This window comes from Podarcis erhardii, assembly GCF_964252035.2.
Source record: "Podarcis erhardii genome assembly, chromosome: 3".
In the NCBI taxonomy this organism is placed as follows: domain Eukaryota; kingdom Metazoa; phylum Chordata; class Lepidosauria; order Squamata; family Lacertidae; genus Podarcis; species Podarcis erhardii.
Genome location: NC_138507.1, coordinates 64722773 through 64750396, shown reverse-complemented (window position 1 = coordinate 64750396; position 27624 = coordinate 64722773). Strand labels below are relative to the sequence as shown.

Sequence of the window (27624 nt, the reverse complement as noted above, 5' to 3'; positions counted from 1 at the left end):
TGCCTCAATGCGGTGTGGCATGGATGCTATCAGCTTGTGGCACTGCTGAGGTGTTATGGAAGACCAGGAAGCTTCAATAGCAGCCTTCAGCTCTTCTACATTGCTCGGTCTCATGTTTCTCATCTTTCTCCAAATCTCTTTTCTGATGAGAGCAGCTTTTACATCTCACTTGGAAACGAAGGACCCAGAGTCTGGAGGAAGAATGGGGAGGCACACAATGCCAGATACTTGAAGTCCAATGTGAAGTTTCTGTTGGAATCCGAGCCTAGTCAGAGGAATGTGCCACTCTCCAGGCACCGGCTGAATTCCTCTCTGACCTCCCCCTGCGACTCCCGGCAGGAAAACAGGCGAGGTCTGTAATCGGCGATCCTTCCCAGACGTGAGAAGAACACACCACTCCTTCACTCTCCTCCCTGCTATCCCCAGGGAGGGGAAAGAGACAGACAGAAATGTATTTACATGCTTTTATTTCTGTCTTTTGCACCAGTACAGAGAAACATGTCTGCACTCCCTTTACATCCACAGCAGAGAGAATAATAACTCCACCCATGTACTTCCAGTACAGGTCAGATGACACACTGAGCTAACATCCGGTGCTCAGTACGGTGAATGGACTGCCCCTTTCTTCCCATGGCAACAGTCACAAACATCCTGTCTGGCTTTCCAGCCACCTGCAGCTAAAGAAGCTGCTGCTGCTCGCTGCTTCATTGCTCCTTTTTGGTAACAGTTTCCACAGTCTGTGTTGATTTGGGGAGCCATGTCATCAGCTGGTTTTGGTCCACTGTGCTTCATTAAGTCCAGTGTCAACGCAGCCGTCTACCAAGAGATTTTGGAGCACTTCATGCTTCCTTCCACAGACGAGCTTTATGGGGATGCTGATTTCATTTTCCAGCAGGACTTTGTCACCTGCCCACAGTGCCAAAAGTATGAAAACCTGGTTCAATGCCCATGGGATTACTGTGCTTGATTGGCCAGCAAACTTGCCTGACCTGAACCCCATAGAGAATCTATGGGGCATTGCCAAGAGAAAGATGAGAGACATGAGACCGAGCAATGTAGAAGAGCTGAAGGCTGCTATTGAAGCTTCCTGGTCTTCCATAACACCTCAGCAGTGCCACAAGCTGATAGCATCCATGCCACGCCGCATTGAGGCAGTAATTGATGCAAAAGGGGCCCAAACCAAGTACTGAGTACATGTGCATGCTTCTACTTCTCAGAGGTCCAATATTGCTCTTTTTGCATTCCTTGTTTTGCTGATTTCATTTAATACTCTAATTTTCTGAGATTGTTAATTTGGGGTTTACATCAGCTGTACGCCATAAACATCACAATTGTAACAAATAAAAGCTTGACATATCTCGCTTTGCATGTCATGAGTCTATCTCATATATTAGTTTCACCTTTTAAGTTGAATTACTGAAATAAATGAACTTTTCCACAATATTCTAATTTTTTGAGTTCCACCTGTAATACATGGAGCAATGTCGAAATCCTCTGCTGAAACCAACAGCCATCATACCCAGAGGTAGAACAGTACAAAGCTATTCCACAGTCCAGAGCTCAACTGGAAGGTGACTGACAGGTGAGACTGAAGAAGAGGCGCTGCAAGCCCTTTAATGTCAGCACAGTTTGCACCTCTATTGTTTGGCATTAGCTGCTATTTCATTATTATGTTATAAGGTGTTATACTTGCCAAGCAGAAGGTGCACAGGCACTGATAGCATTAATTGTGTGTCACTGGCATATCTAGAATTGTGTTGCAGAAAGTTTCAGAGCCATAAAGGGTAGTTCTACAAAATTTATTTGAAATATGCCTGGCCAAAACTAGTACTAACAGTTGTATCAATGTATCCTGTTTGAACTAAATACATGTGTTTGGAGACACTTAAAGGAGATTCACAGCTCCTTCTCCTATCCCTTTTCTTCTTCTCTGCCATTCCCCAGACACTCTTTGAACTGGCTACTGATCAGATCTCTGACAGATGGTATATATATTCCCATTTTCCTCAAACATCTGGCAAGGCTGATCTTAACTTGTAACTTATTCAGCAAGTGGTGCTCTGAGGCCTAGCCATGAAATCGTCCTTCCAGTGATTTGCACTTAAAGGGGAGACATCAGAGATTGTCCTACTTAACGCTAACATTCCATGACTATTAATCTGGTATTAGTGTCTTCCCATTTAAGTGCCTATGCGGTCTGTCCTATTTGAGAATGATTCCGAAGTGCCATTTTCAGTAGTGCTAACACACCCACTTTGATTTGTAAGCCTCAATTTTGCAGTTTGGTTTAGTGCAAGGAAACAGTAGCAGGGGTCTGTTGAATCCAAGTACAGTGGTACCTCGGGTTACAGACGCTTCAGGTTACAGACTCGGCTAACCCAGAAGTAGTACCTTGGGTTAAGAACTTTACTTCAGGATGAGAACAGAAATTGTGCAGCGGTGCTGCGGCGGCAGTGGGAGGCCCCATTAGCGAAAATGGTACCTCAGGTTAAGAACAGTTTCAGGTTTGGAATGGACCTCCAGAACGAATTAAGTTCTTAACCCGTGGTACCACTGTATCGGGTCTTTGCACACTTTGTGGAAGAGTCCCATCTGAAATTTCACAAAAGCATTATTAGTCCAGTGCCAGTGGTAGCATCCACACAGATGTCCTCCTCCTGGGCAGTAGGGCAGCATGCGTAGTCTCAATCTAAGCAATGGCTGGTCCTGGTAGTCACAAGGCTTAAGCAGGGCAAAGTCTAGAAAAGTTATTGGGCAACTTGGCTCTCACCTTGCTTCATATGCCCACTGCAAGAGAGGATTTTATCCATGGGCACTCAGGGAAACTGGGATATGGCTGCAGTGAAACCAGGGCTTTTCCCCCAGAACTTGCCAGAACTCGGTTCTGGCACCTCTCAGGTGGGTGCCATTGTTATTATAAAAGAACAAGGAAGGTATTAATGGTGAGTCCCAGCACCTCTTTTTCTAGAAAAATAGCACTGGGTGAAACTCATCTTCTTATTTGGAAATACGTGTAGTTTGCATGCTAGCTGCTGTTTCTAACTTTAAAGTAGGAAGCACGGGGAGAGGGTAGGATACTGACAGGCTGACAAGCATAGGCTCCCTTGCTTTTTCTGAGCTAGCTTCTGTTAAACATTGTGCTGTTTTGATTTATTCCACTTTTATAGTGGACAATGATTACTTTCAATAATTTCTTAACAGATGATGAATTTTCAGAACCTGATAGAATTTTATACAAGCACATAGTAGCTTGGGGGTACATTTTTAAGCAGACTGGATTTTCTTGTTTGTTTATTTGTTTGATGTATGACAAATAATTACACTCTATATTTCCCAGAGCAATGTTTAACTGCTGTTGTATGTGCTTCTTTAGTGAAACAGAAAAAATGTGCAAGAAATGGCATCCCATCTTGTTGCATTATTGAGAACACTCTAGAATGGTGATTGATCACTTCTCGGTACTGTAGGAGACACAGCGGCCTAGTGAAATTTGTCAAAGAGAGTTAGGGCTGCAGGCAGAGCAGGTGCTTTGTCTTCCCTGTTGCCTGAATCTCTGGCTTGTATTGTTATTACTGCCTAGAAAGAACAGCTAAAAAGATATTCCAGTTCAGAGCGGCATCCTGTTATTGGGCCTGGTTGAACCACTGCTACATGTGCTAGAAACATCTAACACTCTGTGATCCTGTCAGAGGCAAGCCTCCCACTCAACCCCTTATTTCCAAAGAATCCATACTCTCTGGTTGGTTCAGTGAACAGGGTTATTACTGAAGCCCGGTGGAGCAGAAGCAGTTATTCTTCACCTTACGTTTTGTGGCTCCCTTCAAGTCCACAGTCCCAGCTTCTTAAAGCGCAGATGGAAACTTGTCATTATTCTCTTATGGGAAGCAGCATTGACGAATTCTCTAGCATTCCTTCCAGGGATCTCATCCAGCTTCAGTACCTGATCCTTGCAGCGTTTTCCACCTTGTGTTTTTTGTTGATAAGGGCTAGTCCGGATACATTAGACTCGCCTAGCAGTAACAGCAGCATTCCTTCATGTCTGTTTCAGGAGCAAAGGCACTTCATTTGAGTGCAGGAGTGGGTCGCTGGTACTCTCTGACTCAGACAACACTATGAATCTGGAGAAGTTGAGCACCCTTCCTAGGTGTCATCTTCCCTTCTTTTCACATGATCAGCCTAGCTAATCATGCATTTGGGTGAGGTTCTCTTTCACTTTTGTCCCTCATCTATAGATCTTCCTGGATCACCCCAGGCCAATCAGCTTCTGCTCTCTCTCTCTCTCTCCCCCCCCCCAACCTGTGCTGTTTCAGACAAGTCAGTGGCTGGTTTGCCAGCCTCCCATAGGCTTCTTGGGGCTGCTGCCAGCAGGCCCTGCCCAATTGTATGGCCTTCAGCTCAGGAGGGGAATGGCTGGATCACAGCTATTCCTGTAGTTTCCCCACACATGGATAGTGCTGAAAATTTTGCATTTCTCTGGTTCAGACTTGCTGGGCTAATAGCTAATGAACCATAAAAGTTGTTATAGGAAGTGCGACAGTCTCCCTTTGATGAAAAAGTGTGCGCCCATGTGAAGGCAATCACTATACTAATCATTCTTAATAGCATTCACTACCAAAGAGCAGGGGTGTGAAACTGCAACTTTAGGCCGTGTCTTTTGAATTGTTCCCTGAAAGGACTACATGCCAGTCTCTGATGTGCCTTCCATAATCTGCCCAGTATAATTAATCCCAAAAGAGCATGATTAAATCCTGAGATGCAGTTTCAGAGGGGCAGAAACAAGGAAGTAAACTGCTAAGGCACAATCAGCATACCAGTATAAACATTTTTAGGACAGGCAGAAAAATAACCACTCCCATTTCTCTTTCCAAGCCGCTTGGATTCTATAAATCTCCCCATCAACCCATCCATAGCTGCTTGTGCTGTACTAGAATCAGGTCGGCCAGTTCCACATGTCCTTTCTGTGCTGTGCCCCTGTGTGCAGTTATAATCAGAACATGTCTGTTAAGTATACTGTGTAAGCTTACCCAAGAGGGTAAAGGTAAAGGTAAAGGAACCCCTGACCATTAGGTCCAGCTGTGGCCGACTCTGGGGTTGTGGCGCTCATCTCGCTTTATTGGCCAAGGGAGCCGGCGTAAAGCTTCTGGGTCATGTGGCCAGCATGACTAAGCCGCTTCTGGCGAACCAGAGCAGCGCACGGAAATGCCGTTTACCTTCCTGCAGGAGCGGTACCTATTTATCTACTTGCACTTTGATGTGCTTTCAAACTGCTAGGTTGGCAGGAGCAGGGACTGAGCAACGGGAGCTCACCCCGTCATGGGGATTTGAACCGCCAACCTTCTGATCGGTAGGTCCTAGGCTCTGTGGTTTAACCCACAGCGCCACCCGTGTCCCCTACCCAAGAGGTTAAGACATCCCAAATACTGGAAGTTTGAAAAAAAAATAGTTGAGATAAACAATGATGGTTTGGCAAAAAAAAAAAAAAAAAAGAAGAAGAAGAAACCATCCAGCACCATCCACTCTGCTTAAACAAGATTACATCTGTTTTAAGATTACCTTCTTTATGTAAAACATCATCATATTGTAGTAGGGAGCAAGTTCATCAGCGCCAGTCAGAATCTAGGCCACATGAACTAATTCTCTGAGACCTGGTGGGTGCAGTGGAGAATTTTCTAGTGCAGAAATACAGCTAATGTTTTTCATGACCTTTTTCATTCAAGTGAAACACTTCATTTGGGGAAAAGTAATATGTTTAAAACCTCAGAAGACAAATTGGTTGTTAGTATAACCAAATAACTTCAGATGAATTGTCCAGGAAAAAGAGGAAATTAACATGTTAGAACAGAGCTTTCCAAACTGTGTGTCACAATATCTTAGTGTATCGGCTGCAGTGTGTAGGTGTGTCCTGTGAATGTTTCCCGTGCTGGGGAAACTGGGGAAAGTTAACCTGCTAGTGTAACTGAATTACTGTATCACTAAAAGCATGTCTAAAAACTGTGTCACCAACATGAAAAGTTTGGGAAGCTCTGTGTTGGAATATGATAGGGGTGCAGTGAAGCCATTTTGGAAATTGAACTTTATTGCATTATTTGTGTATAGTATTCACATGGTCTTAATCTCCCCATGCACAGTATTCTAGCTAGGCATCTGTCTAATGAACAAATTCTTAAGAACTAAGGAGGAACAAGTTTATGATACACTAGGTATTGAAAATCTTACTATATATTGCTGAGAAGACAGCAATGTGATTTTTTTATATAGAAAGGGGGGGGGGGGAGAATCCTATTCTTTGGTAATACTTCCACAAGAATGGAGTGCTAAAGAGTGTGTTCATTATATAAATCTCGGAACAGCTCAGCTCCAAGACTTATCGTACCTGCAAGTAAGGCACAGCTGTGACAGCAGCACAATATTACAAAACATTCCAAAATCTGTCACTCTTGACAGCTCTGCAAGGACAGACAAATCAGTTCAAATCTTTTACACTGGAGTGCTAGTCCTATATGCAATGCCACACATCAATATGATGCCAAGCAGCCATTCTAAGTGCAGCAAAAGGGCAAAATACGTATGACATATTTCTTATTTTTTTAAAAAAGGCTTGGATTCTGAAGTTTTGAAATTTAAAGCTTTCCATCGCATGCTGAAGCTTTAAAGAAGCATGGCTAAATACTCTTTCCAAAATCAGAAATGTTGTTAAGCTGCCAGCACCCATTGCAAATGCATCTGTTATCCCTACAGATATTTGTTCTGCAATCTTTCAAAGCCTAGGAACATTTCAGACCTTTCAACATTCTAATGTGTGTCTGAGATTGGATAAAACCATCAAGCGCACACCTGTCCCTTGTTATCCTGGCCTTTCCCTTGTCTTCTCCTCTATGGTCAACATTTAGGCTGCAAGCGCTTCAAAGACATTGGCTTCTTACTCAGATTTACTTACCTGGCCATTGTGTTGGGTAACAATCTGAAGTGCTTATGTTGGGCTCTCATGACAGATCAGCAATTCACTTGGTATACTGCCCCCCGCAACTCTCAGGAAGTTTTCCCCTGCTTTGCTTGGGGAGACTGAGAAATTCATGGTGCTCTCCCAACATACCATGGCCCCAAACATGTATCAGGACACACTTGGATTTGGTTTTCTCAGCTATCCAGGAGGATGGTGATCTAAAAGTGGAGGAGTCATTTCCTACTGAGGTTTAGTCTTTCAGTGGCTTTACATTTACAGGGTTGGGGAACCTATTAGAATGGCCCATCCCTGGAGGCTAATGGGTTTTGATGGATTCCTAAGAGCTCTTGGGGATTTTCCAGCTGGTATGGCTGAAACTCCTGTCCTGGGTGCAGTAACGGACTAAGATGAGGGTTTAAAAAATCAAGACTCAAGCAAGATGAAATGGAGGTACTACTGGCAAGTGCTATAAACCTGTTCTGAAAGGAATGCAGTCCTCTTAAAGCATTGGGTATTCAGTCTGGACAAGCTTGCTTTATCAAGCATCTTCACTAGAGTCTCAGGTGGCCTATGTGGGTTGAGGTGTTCTATTTGTTACGCTGTCTTTGAAAATGATCTGGAAACTGTAGCTGGTCCAAAATAGGAGTGCATTTTTATTAAGTGGCACAGGACATTTCACTCACATTATGCCAGTGGTTTGTCAGTTGCAATGGCTCTCTGTGCACCTCTGCCCAGTTCAAGAGCTGGTCACCTTAACTATCACTTTCTCCCACATGTATCTTCCTGAACCTTACAATCCTCTTCAGAGGCCCTCCTCCAAGTGGCACCAACTCCCAGTGAAGTGAGGTAGATGGCTGCTAGGGAGAGAGCATTACTGGAGTTCAACTGGTACTTTCTTCGTGGTATTTTTTGAAAAAATGATCCAGGCCTTTAAAAACTAGGCTTGCAGTGTGTGACTTGTTTCTTTCTTTTTCTCAGTAAGACTGTAGCTGCTCTTCCTACTACACAGCCGTGATTTCACTCCAGTATGAAGGTTATGTTTGCGGCTTGTCGGTTTAGAAAAAAAAGGAGATTAAAGGGAAAGATGACATGCAGAAGTGGGGAGAGGTTTTTATTCTAATAAAAGAACCCCAGGGTCACCCAGTGATGTTGAATGTTGGAAGATTGATGTCATACCAGGTCCCAGCCAGATTCCAGATAGCTCATTCTCCAGCAAAGATGCAGACTACCCCAGTCAGGAGATCATGGGGAACAGACAGAAACCCTGAGCTCCAGCACTGATCTAGAAGATCACAGCATATAGAGAGAGATGGGATTAGGTGGGCCTCTGGAATTTTCTTACATTCTTATTTTAACTTGATCTAGCAGTCACAGTGCTTTTGAGATTTAAAGAGAATATCGGACGTTATTCTTTTTACATCCTGCCTTTCCTAAGAACAGTGGAATTGTTGGTAGATGTGTTTTGCTTTTGCATAATCCCATGTCTTGCATCATAATTCTTCTCTAGCTGTTGTTGGTTTGTTTCTGTGTTAAGTGTTTGATAGTTATTTGTATGTTACTTCCCCCACCAACACCACACATAGTCTGGTCCTGATTTAACTTGTGTCCAATACAGTATTTGTAGGTTGTGTATAGTAAGTATACTATAGTATAGTATCGTATCTACCTTGCTGTGTCCGTGTTCTTCGTTGTGTGTATTGCGGGTGCCTATGTTATGCACATTCACACACACCCCTCGCATACACATCCAGGAAATATTATAGTAAGCACAATCCACTACATTGGTGTACTCTTACAGATTTCTATAAAATGTCATTCCCTCCATAAAAGATGAAGCAGGAGGGTGGCAAAGGTCATGGTGCCCCCAAGGCTGTTTCTGGGAGGGGAAACAGGCAACAGGATCCATTCCAACCCAATCTGCTGTAAAGCTACCTATCGCACACCCCTTATCTTTGTAAATTTGGAAGGCTTCACCTGCCCCCCAGAAGTGCCTAGTAGGCCTGCAAACATAATCTGTAGTTAATTTTCTCATTATAATCAATGTGGAGACATCCTAAACTTCAGAAGACTGCAGGACGACTCTGCCTCAGATATGAAGTGAAGTCCTGGGAATTCTGAAGTGAATCTGCCCATGGTGCATCTCCTCTAAATTATAGGGTCAGTTGCTATCTATAGCATGGTGTGGGCTCTGTACTATCACTCTGCATTGCTTCATTTTTCATGTGGGGGATCCAGTTTTTCCAGTTATGAACACGCTGGGCAGCATCCTCTTGGTGACGACACTGTGCTCCAGCCTTGTGGTCTCTGGCACCAGATGCATGCTTCCTCCATAGAAGGAACAAATTTTAAATCAGTGCCACAGCCTCTAAAAACTGATTAAGCCTAATGTCTAGTATGTTTAACATCGTTATAAAATCCCACTGGTTATAAATTATGTTTCCTGCCAGAATACAGAACATTATATTAGACATGAAAGACCTGCTGAGCACAAGTCAGTGGAATTTAAAAATCGTTCTGCCAATGAACAGGGCAACACATATTGATATTTTCAATATTAATAGTATACTTCAAACCAAGTTCACTGATTGGTGGTTAGAATTTAAAATCTGTCACCAGCAAAGAGTGATTGCTGGCAAATATGCATTGCTGAAGATGGAAAATGGCAGAAAAATATCCACTGATTTACTGAGCTATATTTTTCAGCTACATAGTTTATTTTCATAAAGGCACCTTGAAGTCTGAAATGTTCTCACACAGGGAACAAGCTTCTAAATGTTGTTTACTTCTAAGATGAAGAATATCAAACAGCCTTCACTTAAAAATTAATTTTATTCAGAGTGAAAGTCATACCATGTAACCAGATTAGAAAAGGGAAGTGTGATAGTTTAATACCACAAAATTCAAAAGAACTACATACTTTGTTTTGAGATGTTACTGCAATGTATTCCTTTTATTTATCAGTGTCTCGGAGGAAGAATATTACAATGTAAGGTTTTAAGTAGCTTTTACTTGACAGCAGAGGACAGAATTTACATACAAACACAGGCAGAAAAACAATTCATACATAACCTTTCAGTCATACCAAAAAGCCCATCATATCCATTACTGGGATTTTTTTCAGCTAAAATGTTTTAAAAGGGGGCTAATTTTTTTGTTGCTGCTTTTGCTTTGATGTGACCTGGTAAAATAAAATACCTTGCAAAAATCAGAACATCGAGTGGTTTCCAAAAGTAAATACTTTAAAAAAAATGGATTTGAGGTAGAAAGGTGGTCATGGCTTTCCTTTTCTGCAAAACATTTTTCCTTCTCAAAATATCTATACCAAAATATATTTCTTTCTAGATGAAAAATCCACATATTAACCTGCTTTTCTGTATCTTGCTTTTGGCAGCACTCCCCCCCACGCTAAAAAAAATAATACTTTTCATTTAGATAGCACTTTGAGTCACAAGTATGTAACATATATTACCTAATTTGAGCCTCATAATACCTCTGAGCATAGCTGTTAGTATTAACAGCACCGCTTAAGAGATGGGAGAAGCGAGTGGTTACAGCGATGTTTTATTAGGAGAAGTAAACACCATGCCAGGAGTATTACTGCTCCTACTATGGGATCATTATGGAGTCATTATTCTGTTATGTGTCCCCTTGCAGAAGACAAGCAAACATTAGAGGCAGGATTCAACTGAGTCCCATCAGTGAAAGCCGCCCTGTAAAAGGCCTTCTGCTCCTCTCAGGAAATTGGCTTGCGGGGGGATCAGCAGAACCCCCAGAACAGTGCATGGGGGTAGGAGTTGTGGGGATCATTCCGTCTGGCAAACCAAAACACTTGCCCTCACTGAATGGTCACTTTTACGCAATGCTGAATTCCTCCCTGCTTTTCTCCATCCCAAAAAATCAGAGTTGAATTTCTCCAGCGCTATTTGGATGCTCCAGAGATGTTCACTGCACATCTTACTGAGCAAATGATTTTTATTTTTGGTAATGAAAGCAGATACCCATGCAAATCCGAAAATGCACTAGTGAAGGAAAATGCCCAGCTACTTACTTGAAGTATGGCTGAACTTCCCCAGAGTTTTCTCTGCCTTTAACATGATGTTAAGGGAGCCATTGAAAATGTGTAGAAGTTGATACTGATTGAAGTTATCCAGGGCAGACAACCTTTCTGATATAAAGGCAGAACACTTTACCATTAAACTAGTCAGAGCTCCTTCATTTATTAACACTACCAAAAAGGAGAATAAAATAATTTCAAGTCGATCTGAGCCATTGCACTGGGTGATTTACACAATAGGACTTCACAAAATTTGGCACATTTAGACCATAATGTCCCGTCCCCCCCCCATAATAGAAACAATGTATATTCAGAATTATTTTATTAAGTCAAAATGCAGCTTAGCTCACATTTTAAAGTAAAAACAAAGCCTGGATGGAAAAGATCAGTCTGCATTCAGTTGGGAGAAAGAATCCATTAAAATGCCATTCTAGTGCCAACAGCTACTGCAGTTGAATGAGGTTAGCTGGGGCAAAATAGAGTCTCATGTGCTCATACACAGCCAGAAATGCTATTTGTCAAATACTAGGGGCTGTGAGGATTATAGAAGCTGATATTTTGTCCATGTTTTGAAACTATTAGGCTAAGTATAAATAACCTGTGCAGAATGGTATGTGTTGGAAGAGAAGTTACTTGAAACAGTAAATGCAACAAGCCAAAAGGAATGTAAAAATGTAACTCTTTGCTCCAAACTCAGTACAGTATGCAGTTCACTTCAGCAATATCAAAAGAGAATGGATATAAACCCCCACCCCTTTTCCTGATGCTGCATATTATATAAATCAGTGACATTTGTGTAACCATTTTGAAATACTCCACGGTTTGTTAATTTACAGTTGCATAGAGAGGGAAAGAGGAGGGGAAAACACACACAATATTATATAAAACCACAACATCCTCATCTTTGGGTAGTTCAAGTGTTTTCCTATTTGAAGTAAGAACACACAGAGCTAACAGTATGTTACAAGGTCCCATGCAGCCGTATGATTATTGGCATCTGTAGAAAAGGAGTTGCATTTAATGTCAGGAAGAGTGGGCAGTCTTCAAAACAGAAAACTTCACATTGCCTGAAGTCAAAGGGGGAAAAGAGCAAGAAGAAATTATTATCTTACATACTGTTCTTAGGTAGCAACATCATTCAACATAAATATTTTGAATCAAGTTCTGAAAGAATGTCCATTTCTGCAACAGCAGAAGGTGCAGATGCATAGCTTAAAGAACTTGATGGGCCCAATGGAAACAACACCTAACCATGGTTTGTTTTCCTTACCTCTCTATATGCAATGCTCTTTAGCAGTATCTAAAAGGGTGGATTTACAACCTCCAGCTTATGGGCTTCACAAGTATATCATGCCTCCCACAGACAAGACTTAGCTTGGCAAGTTAAACCAGGTTCACTGTATGTTTGTGGCCTTTTCCAGATTTAACAAACCATAGGTATCGGTAATGTCTGCAGTGAACAATGGTGATCAACCCTAGAGGGTCCTGTGAGCTCCTCATATTGCAAAACAGCGTGAAAGGGTTCAAACAAAATATTGTTAATACTAAAAACACACACGCAGGAACAAACCATGATTGTGCAGTGAATTATGGCACACTTGCCATGGGATCCCAACAAAAAACTACAACTTCCTGTAGTAAGCAAGTCCTGCCGTGGTTGTAACAGTTAGAAGCATATTACCATCAATCACCAGACTGAATTTTGCAAATGTGCACATTTGTTTTAAACTGTGTTCATAGTGAGGAATGAATTGTAAATGTGCGAGTTTACTTTTCTAAACCATGAAACAAAAACTGCTGAAAAATGCACAGTTTGTAATTAACAGTTTGTAATTAAGTCGCGTGTAAGTTTATACTTCAGTTGTGGACACACAACTTTAAAAGTACTGAAATAAATCATACCTGTGGTCTGCCGGCAAGATTTGCTGTAAATAAAAAAACAAAACGATTAGCTGCAGTAGATGAAAAGTCAAGGATTAAGATGAAACTTCCACAAAAAATAGCCAGCTAAATAGCAATATATATTCTTCCCGCCCCTTTGATTCTGAGCATAACTACTATTTTATCATAACTTGTTTCTATTAAATCTGCTGGCACATACCTTTCTGGTTTTGCATAGTCCTGTTAATTTAAATCCAAACTGTTCTAAATTATGGGTGATCTCCAGTGTTAGCACTATTCTGAGTTGTGCAGTCCAGCCACTTCTGCTAAGAGCAGCCTAGCCCTAGCATACTTGGCGCCAAAAAGGAGCCTCCGGTTTCTTAGGCAGTTCAGCCACACCACTTGCTCCCCTTTCTTTGTTTGGGGTTGTGATAGAGGGAGATGCTGCATATACAGTGGTTTTTCTTTTCTTTTCAGGGTGTCATGTGTGTAGCCTCTGTGAAAAAAGATGGGGAAGTGCTATATGTATGAATGGTGTTTTGTGTCCTGTTGTATGATACTATACATGCATACTGTGAGTAAGGGTACTATACATGCATACTGTGAGTAAGGGGTGTGGTGTGTGGGTGTGGGTGGTCCATTGTAAAAAAGAGATTCGCAGTTCAGGAAGGTGTGTTTATGCTTATGCTGTATGTAGAAAGTTATCCATTTTACAGAAGAGAAAAACTCTTGCCTTTATGTTCCCCGTCTGCAAAATGGACAGCTCATTTTTGTATACCAGCTTTCTGGGAATTGTCTGGGAACGTGACATACTTGCTTGAATTATTTGACCTGTGTGTGGTTTATTTTCTGCCTTCTCGTTGTGGCACAGTTAGGGTGGATTGTGCTGTGATCTAGGGGGACCTAACAGCATGCAAAGAAGTAATACACAGATATTAGTCATGTGAGGGGTATGAGTGGAAAGTTTGAATTTGCCAAGGATAACAAAATATCTTGAGCAGGCCCTGGAAAAAAATATTAGTTTTTGAAGGTTTTTACACTTTATAATACAAGAGAAAATAGTCAAATGCATACCATATGCTGAACATAATGGGCCTTTGCCTCAGTGCTATGGACCAGTTAACATCATACAGCACAACACATTTCCAGCCCATTATATTTTTGATTGTAAGATTCAACTACATAAGGTCTTCTCTGAGGGACACTGCTTCCATTAAGATTTTTTTTTGTGTTTTTTGGAAGCCAGAGTTATCACAAGCTTTCTCCCAGGAACTGCAAGTCATTAATTTGAGAAACAGAAATTATATATTAAAAATAGCTGTCTGTTGTTAACTCTAATGTTTATCAGAAGGGAGGATCTGTCCTAAAGTCACCCTGCAAGAGTTTCTCACGGCACGTGGCACACATGCTGCAGTAGGAGAAACAGTACGCTGTTAAGCTAATTAGCAATACAATCAAGGTTTTTCTTCTTCGGCAGTATTTCAGAATGGAATTGCAATGCAGGGGGTTTAACAACCTCTCTCCACCAGCTGCCCGTGTCACTGCTCAGTGGAGCCTCTGTCAATATTTCCTGCCTATCCTCATTCAAACAGTTACCCCCTTGCTTGAGTAATCCACAGACTGAAGTCCTAATGGGCTCACACTTTTGTGCCTGACCCAGTAGACTGTGGGGATATGTGCATTACAAACATTTACACAGTACATGGTTCCCACAAGAATCCTGGTTTGATTAGGGTACTTAGAAATAGAGATTCTGAGCCCCAGAGAACCAGTTCCCAGAGTCCCCCCATAGCAAGAAGAACTCTTTAACCGTTTTAGACCAGCCTAGCTATATATTTTTACTTTCCTGTTGGATAACATCCATATGTATTTATGACTATTTACAGCCCTAGCTTATTTGTTTAATTTTGAAAAAGAATAGCAAACAATAAGAAACCAGGAAGTGTTGTCTGCAACTACTGAGCATGCATAGTCTTGATTTTTTGGGTTGTGTGTGTCCGGGATGGGGTGCCCCTTTAGGGTTTTTGCTGTACTTCTGCAAACTATGGGGTTCCTCTAAGCATCCAACACATCTCTTATTAGAAACTGCTTCTGCCCACCCTATTTAGAGTCAATCTAGGCTGGGAAAAGACAGATGCATTGGGCAACTGGACATTTTTGGAAATTGCCTCAAGGGCTGGTGGTGACATGTCCGTAATATGAGACAGAAATAGCTGTCAACACCACCTCTCATTCTTAACATCCCAGTGCCCTAAATGAGGGACAGAAACCCATGCAGAGGGAGGCTGAGGCATCATCTGTGGGGAAATAGTTGGTATGGGTGTAGATGTCAGATAGCTCAGTCAGTAGAGCATGAGACTCTCAGGGTTGTGGGTTTGAGCCCCACCTTGGGTAAAAGATTCCTGCATTTCAGGGGATTGTACTAGATGACATTTATGGTCCTTTCCAACTCTACAATTCCATGACTTTATGAAGACATATATGGTCTTTTCTCACACACAAATTCTGAGACTACAAAGTCCAAATTCTCTGCCATCTGTGTCCGGGTGTTCCTTGTTGTCTATATACACACTTTTGTTTTCAATCTATCCATCTTGGGAACATCTCTTGAGAAGCTGGATAAAGGGCAAGCATGTAAGCCTTTCCTAACTAGTTTGCTCTAAAGACCATCGCAAAGAAAGCACAATAACATTGCATGAATTTGACCCTTACCACAGTGGATAAAAGAGTTGTTTAATTGTTCACAATCAGCACATCCGCCTAATGACGTCAAATGGCTGTGCTTGTTTAGAAATAGATTCTGAATTAAGCGTAGAGGTCTGGGCAATTATCTTGAACTAACCCCAGACTCTAGAGATCAGTTCAAACTAGCTGGATTTTAATTTGCTTTCTATTTATGTGTGAAGTGTATCTTCCCAGACGTAGTTTCTCAAAAAGGAGGAAACTGTGCATGAGAGATAAAGGGAATATTTAATAGAGTTCAGTGGTGTCTGGACAACACAATATAATTTGATTTTATCTGAGTATTTTGCATGGGATTATGCACCATATAAGCCTTAGTTTTCATAGAACTCAACTGCGTTTACTTTTATGGTCATTTCAAAGGAAGCAATACAAAGTTGTTACTAAACTACAGAGCTGAATTTAGCTTCCAGTCCTAACAGGCAATCAAGATTGAAAATGATCATAACAAAAGTTAGCCACAATAATCTCTCTAGTAAGGGGAAAGTTGCACTATACTATGTGAAGGACCAGAATAAATACAAGCAAAACTGCATGGGTATTATCTCTGATTTTCCAGTGAAAGGAGGCCTATAAATAAAGAGCATTATTATCTGTCTTTGTAGAGAGAGAATGAAAAATTAATAGGAAATGTAATCTCTCATTCCTAATAAGATATTTCTATGCTTCCATTTCTATGAAGTCTGGGACTGGTATATATAGCCCCATGGTCTCACAGCTTATATTGTCCCATGTGCATGATGGAACTACTCCGTTGCTACTTGTCCATGTGGTTAAGTGTGTGTGGTGCTAAGAATCAAGCCTAGCACCACTGTCACCCATCAGGAATATAGTCCAAATTAAAGTCACTCCCCAGCTTTGGGTTCATATGTTAATTAAAGCTCTGCATGGCTGCAGCAGCATGGCAAGGATATCTCCCTCCTCTTCTGTTGGAGAGAAATTGTGGAAACTGGCATCATAATTTATGTCATTTCTGCAATGGAGGGAGAAGCATGCCATTCCTCCACCACATGAGGGCTCGACATAATGTATGAATCAGGGCAATGGATTATTCTGAATGCACTTAGCTACACAGGCAGCAATGACTGATCCAAGTGGATACTGCATATTTATCAAGACACCTTGTTTCCTTACAGCATCCTGCTATGGACATACTTTGTACCAGAGGACAGTCCTGGCCCAGTTCATCATCTCCCAGATGCCTTGGACACTCGTCTCCTAGATTAGTATTCCCCTCATCATGGACTCATAGTTTTTGACAAGGTTTTTTACTGTCAATTACTACTTTTATTTTATTTTCATTTATTACATTTATATATCACCCTTCAAGGTGGTGTTATGTGTTCTTTGCCTCCTCATTTCATCCTCACCACAACCCTGTGAAGTAGGTCAGACTGAGAGATAGTGACTGGCCCAGTGTCACTCAGTAAGCTTCATGGGGATTTGAACTGTGGTCTCCCGGGTCGTAGTCTGACACTCTAATCACTACACCTTACTGGCTCTGTTATGACTTGTTTACATCTGGTTTTTGTCAGCAGAAGGATATTGCAGTGCTGCCTGTTGCATTGTGTCATCCCATTTTATCACTTCTTATTGGCTGTTCAAACAGCTACTTTGCTAGAAAGGTAATGAAAGTAAGGATTCTTTTGGAAGCAATAGGGTTTGAAGTTTAAACAGCGAAACGGGTCACCATGTAATTATTTCTGAAGCATACTGCTAACTGTTCAAGTCTATGCTCACTTTAGATCCTGTTCAATCCATTTGCTGAGCAGCTCTATAGAGTGTTACAAAGGCTTTGAATCTCCGTAAATGACTGCATCATTGCTCAGCTTCAACCTCCCTTTCCTTGGCTCAATATACTTAACACTTACTGCGGCAAGCTGGAAATGTGCTGTTGATTTGTTCCATGACTTCTGTTAGGTCTGTGCTAGTGTCATGAGGTGGGACTAACAAGTCGTCTACACCTAATGAAAACAAAAGGTGCAATCAGTTTAGTAATAGAGAAGCAGCATTTAAGAGCCCGAAAGCCATTTCCACCCATCCTTCCCACCTTAATGTATTTAGAGAAAGAAGAAGAAATCCCCTGTTTGAAATCTCTCTCATTTGATATGCAAGAATTGCTCATTGATAATGGCCAGGCAAGAGAGGCATAGATACCAAATTATACATTTATAGCTGAACTCATTTCTGCATTATAAAGCTTAGCCACTGTGCATGAGATAAACCAGGTTGAATTGCGCAGAAGCAACTAGATGTAAAAAATTGCTATTAAGGTTTATATTATTAAGCACTAAAAAGGGTGCTCGGTGGCAGTATATTCCAAAGTCATTTAGGCAGCCTCAGTGCCCAAAAGGTCACTAAGTATTGCTATGTGGAAGGTAGGAGAGGGCCTCTCTGTCAGGAGTGCATGCAGGAGCCAGGCCCTGTGACTGGTAGGGCCTCCCAGGACTGGGGCCTTCCTGAGTTTGGCCTGAAAGGGAAGACTCGTAGCACCTGGTGAAATATAAGACCAGCATTTCCCTCCTGCCCTTTCCAACAGCAACACGCCACCCACCTAGCTGTGCTTCGGCTTCCTGACTCCTGGTTTCCTGATTCATGGACTCTTGGCTTCCTGACCCCTGGACTGCTGACCCTGAACTGCTGATTCCTGCTTCCCGACCTCTACCCCAGTCCAGACCTACCAAGCCGGAACTCCGACTGCCTGTAACCTGGACCATGACACTCTCCCAGTGCAGACTTCCCATGGTTGAGGGAGAGGAGTAGAGGTCAGGATGAGCTCCTCTTGTACACTAATGCCTCTTCCCAAACTGGCGTGGACAAACATCTGAGGATGTGTATTTTCCTCATGCCAATAAGGGATATTGCTGGCAGCAGAGAGTGCTAGGATCTAGTTGATTAATACTGTTCCTAAACCTGTTCTCCTTTTTATCTAATATTTGCTTACCCTGCCAAACAGGTTTCCATTTTTGGGGAATTTTTGTGGCTTTTGAGCTAGCCTTATTTTTGCAAGGTGGGTGGCTAAGGGTAGTGGTGGGTTTAATTCCAAGTACCGTATTTTTCGCCCTATAGGACGCACTTTTTCCCCTCAAAAAATGAAGGGGAAATGTGTGTGCGTCCTATGGGGCGAATGCAGGCTTTCGCTGAAGCCTGGAGAGCGAGGGGGGTCAGTGCGCACAGACCCCTCTCGCTCTCCAGGCTTCGCGGACCTCTCCGCAAGCAGCGGAGCGCTCCCGCTGCTTGCGGAGAGTTGCTTGCATGCCGAAGCCTGCGCGCGCTGAGCTCAGCGCGTCCAGGCTTCGCGGACCTCTCCGCAAGCGGCGGGAGCCAGCCCTGGGCTTCCACGGCTTGCAGAGAGCTGCCTGTTTGGGGGCTGGGGTCGGGGGAAGCTCGGGCGGGCCTCCCCTGCCCCAGCCCCGCGCCTGGGGGAGAAATAATTTTTTTCCCTTTATTTCCCCCCCAAAAAACTAGGTGCGCCTTATGGGACGGTGCGTCCTATAGGGCGAAAAATACGGTAAGCATTTATCCAGCACTCTGGATAATTTCCCTGGCAGCGAACACTTCTTGTTCTGAAAAAGCCCCATGGGAAATTACCTCATGTTGTCTTCACCTGTGCTTTAAGTGAAACATGGGAAGCTGGGGAGGCTGCAGGCAATTTGTAGAATGAGAAGAAAGGACATTCACAACCACCCCTTTAACTGCCTCAGAAACAAGGTAACTGCATCAAAAACCCTGCTACCCAATTTGTGAGAATTTCAACAACATTTCCTTTCATTTTGATAATTTTCAAATTTTATTGTTCCCATTAATTGGTGGTGAATGGCCAGGAAAAAACCACAGGTGAAAGTTTTGGTAGAACGCTACAGATAACTGGGCCTAGGAACTTGCCTTTCTGAAGAGAATGGTACCTGCACCTTATTCTTCTGTGTCTAGCACAAGCCCCCATAATGGCTTCTGGGCTGAAGAGGAGCACACTCTCTCCCTCAATTTGGCCTCTGCAGTGGCTCAGAGTTGCAAGTTAATTTCCCTTGATCCCAAAACCAGGATGGAGAGGCACTGGCGGAGGAAGAAGGGGCTGGGGGGAGCACACCTTCCCAGGCAGCGTGATTCTGGTGATGTTCCATCGCGGCTGCCCCCTGCAGGCAGCGCGCCTTGCCCCCAGAACGTGCGCCCCGCCCCTTTGGGCAGCGCACCCAGCCCCTGGGACGCACACCAGCCATGCCCTCGCCTGCTGTCCACCCCTGGTGCCGGAGCATGAAGCTCCACCACTGTGAAGAGAGGAACCAGAATTAAACTATATCACCTCAAAGGTACCATATACTTTTTAAATACCAATATTGTGTATAGAATAGAAAGATCAAAGAAAGAATGAAAGACCTAAATGTATTTTGTAGTGATTCCCACTACAACAGAACCAAACTTTTCCAGTAATAATGTACAACATTGTTTTACTTTGACAAGCATCTGGGCTGAGTTTTATTATTAAGCGATTTGGCTGTTGCTGAAAATTGAGCAACAATGTATTGGCCATGTTTGCATGTAATAAGCTGTTAACAGTTGTGTGCTGGTGCATCCAGCCTGATCACTCCTTTCATTCTCTTTCTGTGTAAGTGATTAAACAACATCAGAAAGGGGACAGGCTTTGTGCTTTGTTCCTCCCAACAAGCCATTTCTAAATAACAACAAACTGGTTGAAGGCCTGCTGGTACAGAGGGAGGAGTGATCAGGCCCCTTGCACCAGTATGTGCACAGTACGGTTTATTAAGCCAAGGTTCTTGGCTTATTGTTACATACAAATGTGGCCACTTTATTGCTGGTTTTAGATCATTTCACCTACTTGTTTTATGAGGTGCATTTTATTGTTTTGTATTAAACTTTGTTAAGCTGTCCTGAGGGGTTCTATGCAGCCATGTGGCAGGCTAACACTGATAAATGAATAATTAAATTTCCATACACTGGTTCATTTAAAGTGTTATGAATCTTTCAGCTAAAAGTTCTGCTGCCTTGATACAAGCAGGAAAGATGATGAAAGACTACATATATTAATTACGTCCTTCAGAACAAATCCAATACCTGCTTTAGAGAAGTGCCAAATTTCCATAATAAGCAGTTTTTTTAAATATTTATTAATAGGGAATTTATATTCCAATTTTCCAATTCTAGAAGGAAGTAGTCAAGGCAGCTAAGGAAGTCTGTGTGCATGCTCTCTCTGTTAATGCTTTAGTTCTGGATAAATATGTACGTAAAACTATTATAGTGGACAGAGTTGAAATCGTATAAGCAAAGAGCTAGAAAAACATACTTCAACCCTCATGTCTTGCATTTTGCAAGGCGTCAGCTCTTTGATTTAATACTATAAAGTATCTGGAAACCAAATCATGACAAATAGATCTCTGCCACTGCAGTGACCAGGCGACTTACCTGTCTGATTAAACTGTGAAGTGGCCTCCTCATCAGGTGAATAGCTGAGGCCCGAATGCTGAGGTGAAGTGCAGGTAGAGCCTCCATTAACTCTGGAATCTGTTTCAGGCTAAATTAGATTTTAAAATAATTTGAGTCCAGAAGTCCACTTCAGAATAGCAAAGCATACTTTATATCATATGATATAATCGATTGGTAAGGTTTTGATATCCAGGTTGGAGATGATGCTGATACAAATTTAATAAGATTAAATGAATAAAAGCATGGGTTACAGAGTTTGGTAAGGAATCTGTGGAACTAAAGTATTGCTTCGATTTGCTTTAGAATCGCCACACAGATTACTTAAATAGGTCTTTGGTGTATCTGGAAGAAACTAAAGAAGCCTGAATAAATGGGCTGAATTATTTCATTATTTCCCCTTCTTTTTAATTAACATGTCTTTTGTCAAGGTGCCACATGCCAGCTCTGCTTCACCTCCAAGTGTGACATTGTAATCAATCTTTCGGACAAAAATGACAGCATTTCACAAGGAGCACCAATCCTTTGGGTTTACTAAAATAAAAATAGCCAGCACACCTCCCAATGGCAACCTGCAAGTTCCAGTGTAAAGACGTGCATCATTTTCTTCTTAACGACACACTCCAGTGTTCTACGCTACTACACTGTATTCACCGGGCTCAATAAGTTTTCCTTCCCACAAGCTTTGAGATAATGCATCCACCTTGACAGGTTATTACTCTAATCAACACGATTCAACCAACATATCACTATAATAAAGCCGACTTTAAAGAAGAGTGAGCGGCTAGTGGGCAAATGATATATTGGAAGAACAAACAAACAACAGCTCACGCCACAAGGTAACAAACTAGCTGTCAACGCATAACCCATTTTCAAACTAATAACAACATTACATAATCATATTTCTGTCTTTTAAGAAGAAATCTCTGAAGCTGTCAAATTAAGAGAAATATAATTGAGCTAGATTTTAAATTCATTCTCTCTCTCTCTACACACACACAAACACTGAAAATTTCCAGAACTTCTCAAACAAGCTAAGGAAAAGTGGAATGAAAGCTTGGTTGAGTGTATAAGCTAAATAATTTGAATAATCTGTTGTGAAAACCATCAAAACAAGTGGCACTATTTTTAAGAATGATTTTAGAAGGTTTGTAATTTCCAGGTGCCTCTATAACTATGCAACACTGGCTTTTAAGTACAGTCATTTCAGCATTAAAAACCTTAAAATATTCCCCTTCAAATGTGTCTTTCCATTTTCCTGGCTGTGGCTATGGGAATAGCATTTGGAAACATTTGTAGCTAGGCATTTGTGAACAACATGGCTTTAATTTCAGCATATGTCTTATAAAAACTTGAAAAGAGGGGCATTTTGAAGCTGTAGACAGACACTTAGCCTTGTATGTCACAGCATGCCTGAAATTTACATGAAAGTGTAATGGAATAAATTGAATTCAGAAGGAATCTAGTTTGGAAGGACACAGTGTCCCTAAATAACCTTTGTTGCCAAGGCAGAGCATATCTGACCACTGTACCTGCTCAAGCAACTGCCGTAGTCGGTGAAGTTGAGATTCCAGCTGCTTGTTGTGATCTTCCAAAATCTGCATTCTGGCCTCCAGTCGGCCTTTGTGTTGCCTTAAAAGTTTGGCCTCTGCAATGAGCTCAGCGTCTTCAGATGTGTGCTGTGGTGAAACAGCCGAGTCTGGCGGTGAGCTAGGTGCACTAATTCCTCTCCGAAGATGCTGTTCCTTTAGTTGCTCATATTCGATTTGCAGCATCCTAAACCCAGTTTTAAAAGAATAATAACCAGCAGATTTCATGGCAGCCTAGACACAGAACAAATGCACTGGAAACATCTTCCCTTAAAAGAACATGTCTGCCATCATTATTCTACAGTTATGGAACTTATGTAGCAGCTGCCAAGTTACAATAGACTGTAACATATGCTTAGGCATGGCACATTGGAAACACATCAATAGACTAATGGGTGTCACTAGATCAGTGTTTCCCAACCTTGGGCCTCCAGCTGTTTTTGGACTACATTTCCCATCATCCCTTGCCACTGGTCTTGCTAGTCAGGGATGATGGGAGTTGTAGTTCAAAAACAGCTGGAGGCCCAAGGTTGGGAAACACTGCACTAGATACACTGAATGTTTTTTTTTGGCCAGATGTGGAAGTACAGTTTAAAGCAGGCTTTCTCAACCTGGTTTCCAAAACATCTGGAAGGCACCAGGTTGGGGAAGGCTAAGTCTTCACTGTCAAACCCACCTCCGCTCTTGATTTCTCGCCACCTGATTAGTCTACACCAGATGCCACGCTGCAAATGCCTTAGCTGCTTTCACTGCAAAGCACTCTTTTTGTATGGATGATGAAGAAAATTCTATCTGGGTTGATGCCATACAAGTCACCTCTTGATGCTTAAACCAAGTGGTGAACATGTGTGGTGTGACTCAACATCCAGTTTTTGGGGAAGCCAGGGACTGAACCCTTTGGCATGCAAAACATGCAGTCTACCACTGAGTTATGAACTGCATTCTTAAGAGGAACAGTATGGCTTTGGCTCACTTCAAATCAAGTTTAAAGAAGAAAATAGAATGATTAAATAACTGCCTTGAATTTAAACGAGGAAAGGGGAGGCCCAAGCTAACCAGTGGAGGGTTCCAGGCATCAGGACTGGGTTGAACAATGATTTATATTGGAGAGTTGATTTATGGGGTGAATAAGGAAAGAGAGTAGAAGAAGAGAGGGGATAGTAGTGGCAAATAAAGGAAAAAGGCAATTCCCACCATTAAATTATTGGAGGATGATTCGGTTCCTCTGTTCCTCCTGTTTCATGGGCAGATGGTGCATGTACTTGTAATTTTTTTTTTTTAAGTAATCTCTAGTGCTAGTGCCCTTTTCACAACCAAGATCACAGTACCTTTGTTCCTCCTCAAGGTCAGCAATGATGCGCTCAAGCTCTCCTCGTTCTTCCTTCTCCACCGATTTCAAGATCTGTGCTGGGCTCTGGGGCTGACTCACTGGTGACTCCCCTCCCAGAGTCTGGCAGTACTGCTGGATAAGGGCATGCTCGTCTTCCCTAGGGAAAAAGAAACCTAGCATAAATATATTTTACATGACTAAGGCATAAATAAGAATTGCTATAAATTCTTTACAGAAAGCATCAAGAGTGAAGCCATGGTGCATTTACAAATTCCATATCTTATGGGATTGCTGCAAATCTTGTAAGTTTTGCTTGTAAGATGCAAAACTGCTGTGATGGATTGGCTTAAAGGAAGACAAACTCTGTCTTATTAAATGCTGCTTGAAACAATTATAAGGATTGTCCTCTCTTTTCTAAGGCTATGTTCTTATGCACAGTTAGGTCTAGTTCACACCCATATACCCAACAAAGCAGGGAGGGTTAAAGTGATGTAGAGGTTCACACACAGCTGGAACTCAGTTTCAGCTGGAACGCAGTTCCGGCACCTCTCAGGTGGGCACCATTGCCATTACAAGAGAACAAGGAAGGTGTTCCTGGTGAGTTTAGGCACTTCTTTCTTCAGAAAAATAGCACTGTTCACATACATACACACTGTCACATCTAGGAGGTCATGCGGGATAGGTGGGCACCTCACAGATTTGAATAATCCACCCCTTTTTCAGCAGACAGATACAAGTATATTCTCAAGGTGAAATGGCACAAATGAACTCAAAGCCTACTTCCTTGTCCCACTGCGAGATGAGGAGATTACCATGCCAGAGCAAAGTGTGAACTGGCCCTTACACGTACACCAAACTCATATTTTAGCAGGACATGTACGCACAGGATGACAACCAAAAGCTATATGTATGCATGACCTCATTGCACTGTGTACATATCAGAGTTTCCAAAAGGTTGGGATTCCATTATTATTTAGCAAGAATCTGGAGTTGTTCTGACCCTGAATAAGGAATGTATTTATTTGCAAGAGAAACAGAAGCAGATGCATCTTTTGAAAACCAGCAACAGCTCTCCCAACATTTTGTGCTTTGGACATCTGTTTTCCCAGCTAAATGTGTTGCATTCTGCATAACAACTTTCATTATAACTCTTGAAAAGTTAGATAATGAGCAAAACCAGGAAAAATATGTTCCCTGTATAAAACCGGAGAGAGCAGACATTTTTAGATTGCACTTTCAAAAAAAAACAGGCTGATGAAGAGAAGAGGAAAAAGAATTCCAGGTGGTAGACTACTGCAGGTAAGATAATATTTTAAATCGGACATGCCAAAAATAGTTGGAAGGGCCGAGAGGTTATCAAGTGCAAAACTCTGCTGCACACACCAAGATAATGTGCACATGAGATGCTTTCTCCACACAGATCAAACCACAAGGTCTAGATGACAGTATGCATTTTCATAAAGCTTCCTATGGATCAGATAGCTCCAGATGACTTAAGTAAGTGAGTAACAGATTGCTAGTTATAGAGATTGGAATGAGAGAGAAAAAACTGAAATTTAGAAGCTACCAACCTCACTTTACAATGTATTTGTAAGAAATCAAGCAAATTTTGTGACAGCTGGAAAGGTAACCTTGAAATAAAATGGGTGATGGACTCCCAGACCAACTTTGATTCACCAGACCATTCCTGGCATACTGCAATCACCTCTCGCACACCTGAAGTCATTCTTATGTCAGGTATGAGGATGGTATGGGAGTAGCTTCAAAGGAAAACATGAGAGATTAAAGTGTGGGTCCTTTGCTGGAGAATGGCACCCTCTGTCTACCCAGCACCTGATGGGCGGCAGGACTGTGCCTTGCTCCGGTATCACAAAGTGCTTTATATTGAAACTACACATGTTCAATATGTGCATGACTGTGTATACACACATCAAAGTGTCATAAAGATGTCACTAAAAGGGCAGAATAGGAGCAGAGCAGGGTGTTTGCAGGCTTTTTCAATGGGTTTCAATTATATGTGATTTCACCAAGGCATGCGGTGCCTTGGAACGTATCCCCGCGTAAACGAGGGGCTGCCTGTGCTGCTAAAATGGAGGAAGAAACTTAGGAGGAAGGGATGCAATACAAGCCCCTTTGTGATCCTGGAGCCAGCCTCTCTGAAGGCAAGCTGAGTGCACACCTTCAAAGAGGCCCCTCATCATTGGGACATCAGGCCTCACCCACCTGTGGGTCATTGAGTCAAAAATATTGTCCCTCACCAAGCCACTTTCTTATGTGGAGGTTGGGGAAACTTTCCCACAATGGGCCAGTGGCAAGCCAGCAGGTGTGGGTATTAACAAACTTATTTTAATATTTTTTGTATGTAGATGCCTTAATGGAAGCCCCAGGATATATTATCCCATTATGTTTTGCAGACAAATTCTACATTGCTGTTAACTAAAAGGTGGTGCATGGAAAATATCCTATATCACAATGTATTTTTGAGGTTTGTTTTTTTTTTTGTAAAAAAGCTCATTTTCAATGGAAAATAAATGTACATAGCTACATTACATTAAAAGGTTATTCTGCAAGAACTAATTTATTGTGCGATTTTATTAAAATGTGAGCTATATCCATTATTCATTTCCTTTTAATTCAGAGGTTTCCATGTTAGTTCAAAAGATGCAGCTTTGCTGTTATCTTCCTTTAGTTAGCTTACACAAATCTAACTGCGATACTGCGATTGTCCTCAGCTGAAATTTCACTGCTGTGGAAGCTTCAATGTAATTTTCGGCTTTTACAGCACTCTAAAGTTATGCAGAATAAGAATTATTCCTCTTGAAATATGTAATGCTCAGCTGCCAGGTGAATCAGAAGTGAAGGAAAATAATTTTGAACAAAATTGAAGAATCTGATTACAGTCATCATGTTTGCTAAAAATAAATATATTCTAAATCTCTTTAAATTATAGAGTACAACTATTGCTTTTGAGCAGTCATGTTCAAAAACATGAGGAGTTGGAGGCACCTCAATGCTATCACAATATGCTAATAGGAAATTCAGGGGAATACATAGGATTGGGCCTTAATGGTTATTTTAATTTTTTTGTTTTTAAGCTGATATCAGAAATCATTATCTTCATTACAATATAAAGGACCCTGACCATTAGGTCCAGTCGTGACCGACTCTGGGGTTGTGGCGCTCATCTCGCTTTATTGCGGAACCCTGCTCCTCCTGGCGACTCATTAGATGACCTTGTTGAGGACTGGAATAACCGGCTCTTGGCAGCCATTGATGAGATCGCGCCTAAGCGCCCTCTGCGACCCCGTCGAAACCGGGCCCCTTGGTTTACTGAGGAGCTCCGGAAAATGAAGCGGGATCTCAGACGGCTAGAGCGAGTATGGCGACGGACTCGTGACGGAGCCTCAAGAACATCTTATAGGACGCTTATGAAAGCCTATGAGTCGGCTATGAAAGCTGCTAAGAAATCTTACTTTGCAGCTTCCATTGCATCCGCTAGCTCTCGCCCGGCACAACTTTTTAGAATAATTAGGTCAATAACGTCCTTAGGAGGACAACCAAATTTAAGCACAAATTCGACCCACAGCTGTGAGGCATTCGCGAGTTTTTTTGCGGAGAAAGTCCTGTTGCTCCGCCGTGACCTCCCTGC

General features: G+C 42.1%; 1 protein-coding gene and 1 long non-coding RNA gene across 3 annotated transcripts in view; one reads left to right on the top strand and one right to left on the bottom strand.

The window, feature by feature from the left end:
- Positions 1 to 9753: 9753 nt before the first annotated feature.
- LOC309338224 (utrophin-like) overlaps positions 9754 to 27624 on the bottom strand; it is a gene marked incomplete at its 3' end in the record, with an annotated part of 204287 nt that continues 186416 nt past the window's right edge. For both annotated transcript variants that reach the window (XM_081855250.1, XM_081855252.1), the window contains 6 exons: positions 23974 to 24132; positions 22589 to 22832; positions 21039 to 21147; positions 17492 to 17584; positions 12900 to 12922; positions 9754 to 12064 (listed from right to left, as the gene is read on the bottom strand). In XM_081855250.1, the coding sequence (XP_081711376.1) occupies positions 12056 to 12064; positions 12900 to 12922; positions 17492 to 17584; positions 21039 to 21147; positions 22589 to 22832; positions 23974 to 24132 (637 nt within the window). The remainder of the gene's footprint in view (positions 12065 to 12899; positions 12923 to 17491; positions 17585 to 21038; positions 21148 to 22588; positions 22833 to 23973; positions 24133 to 27624) is intronic.
- On the top strand, positions 18589 to 22570 carry LOC309338303. The gene is made up of 3 exons (XR_014154855.1): positions 18589 to 18671; positions 19137 to 19927; positions 21488 to 22570. It is a non-coding gene; the product is annotated as an uncharacterized lncRNA (long non-coding RNA).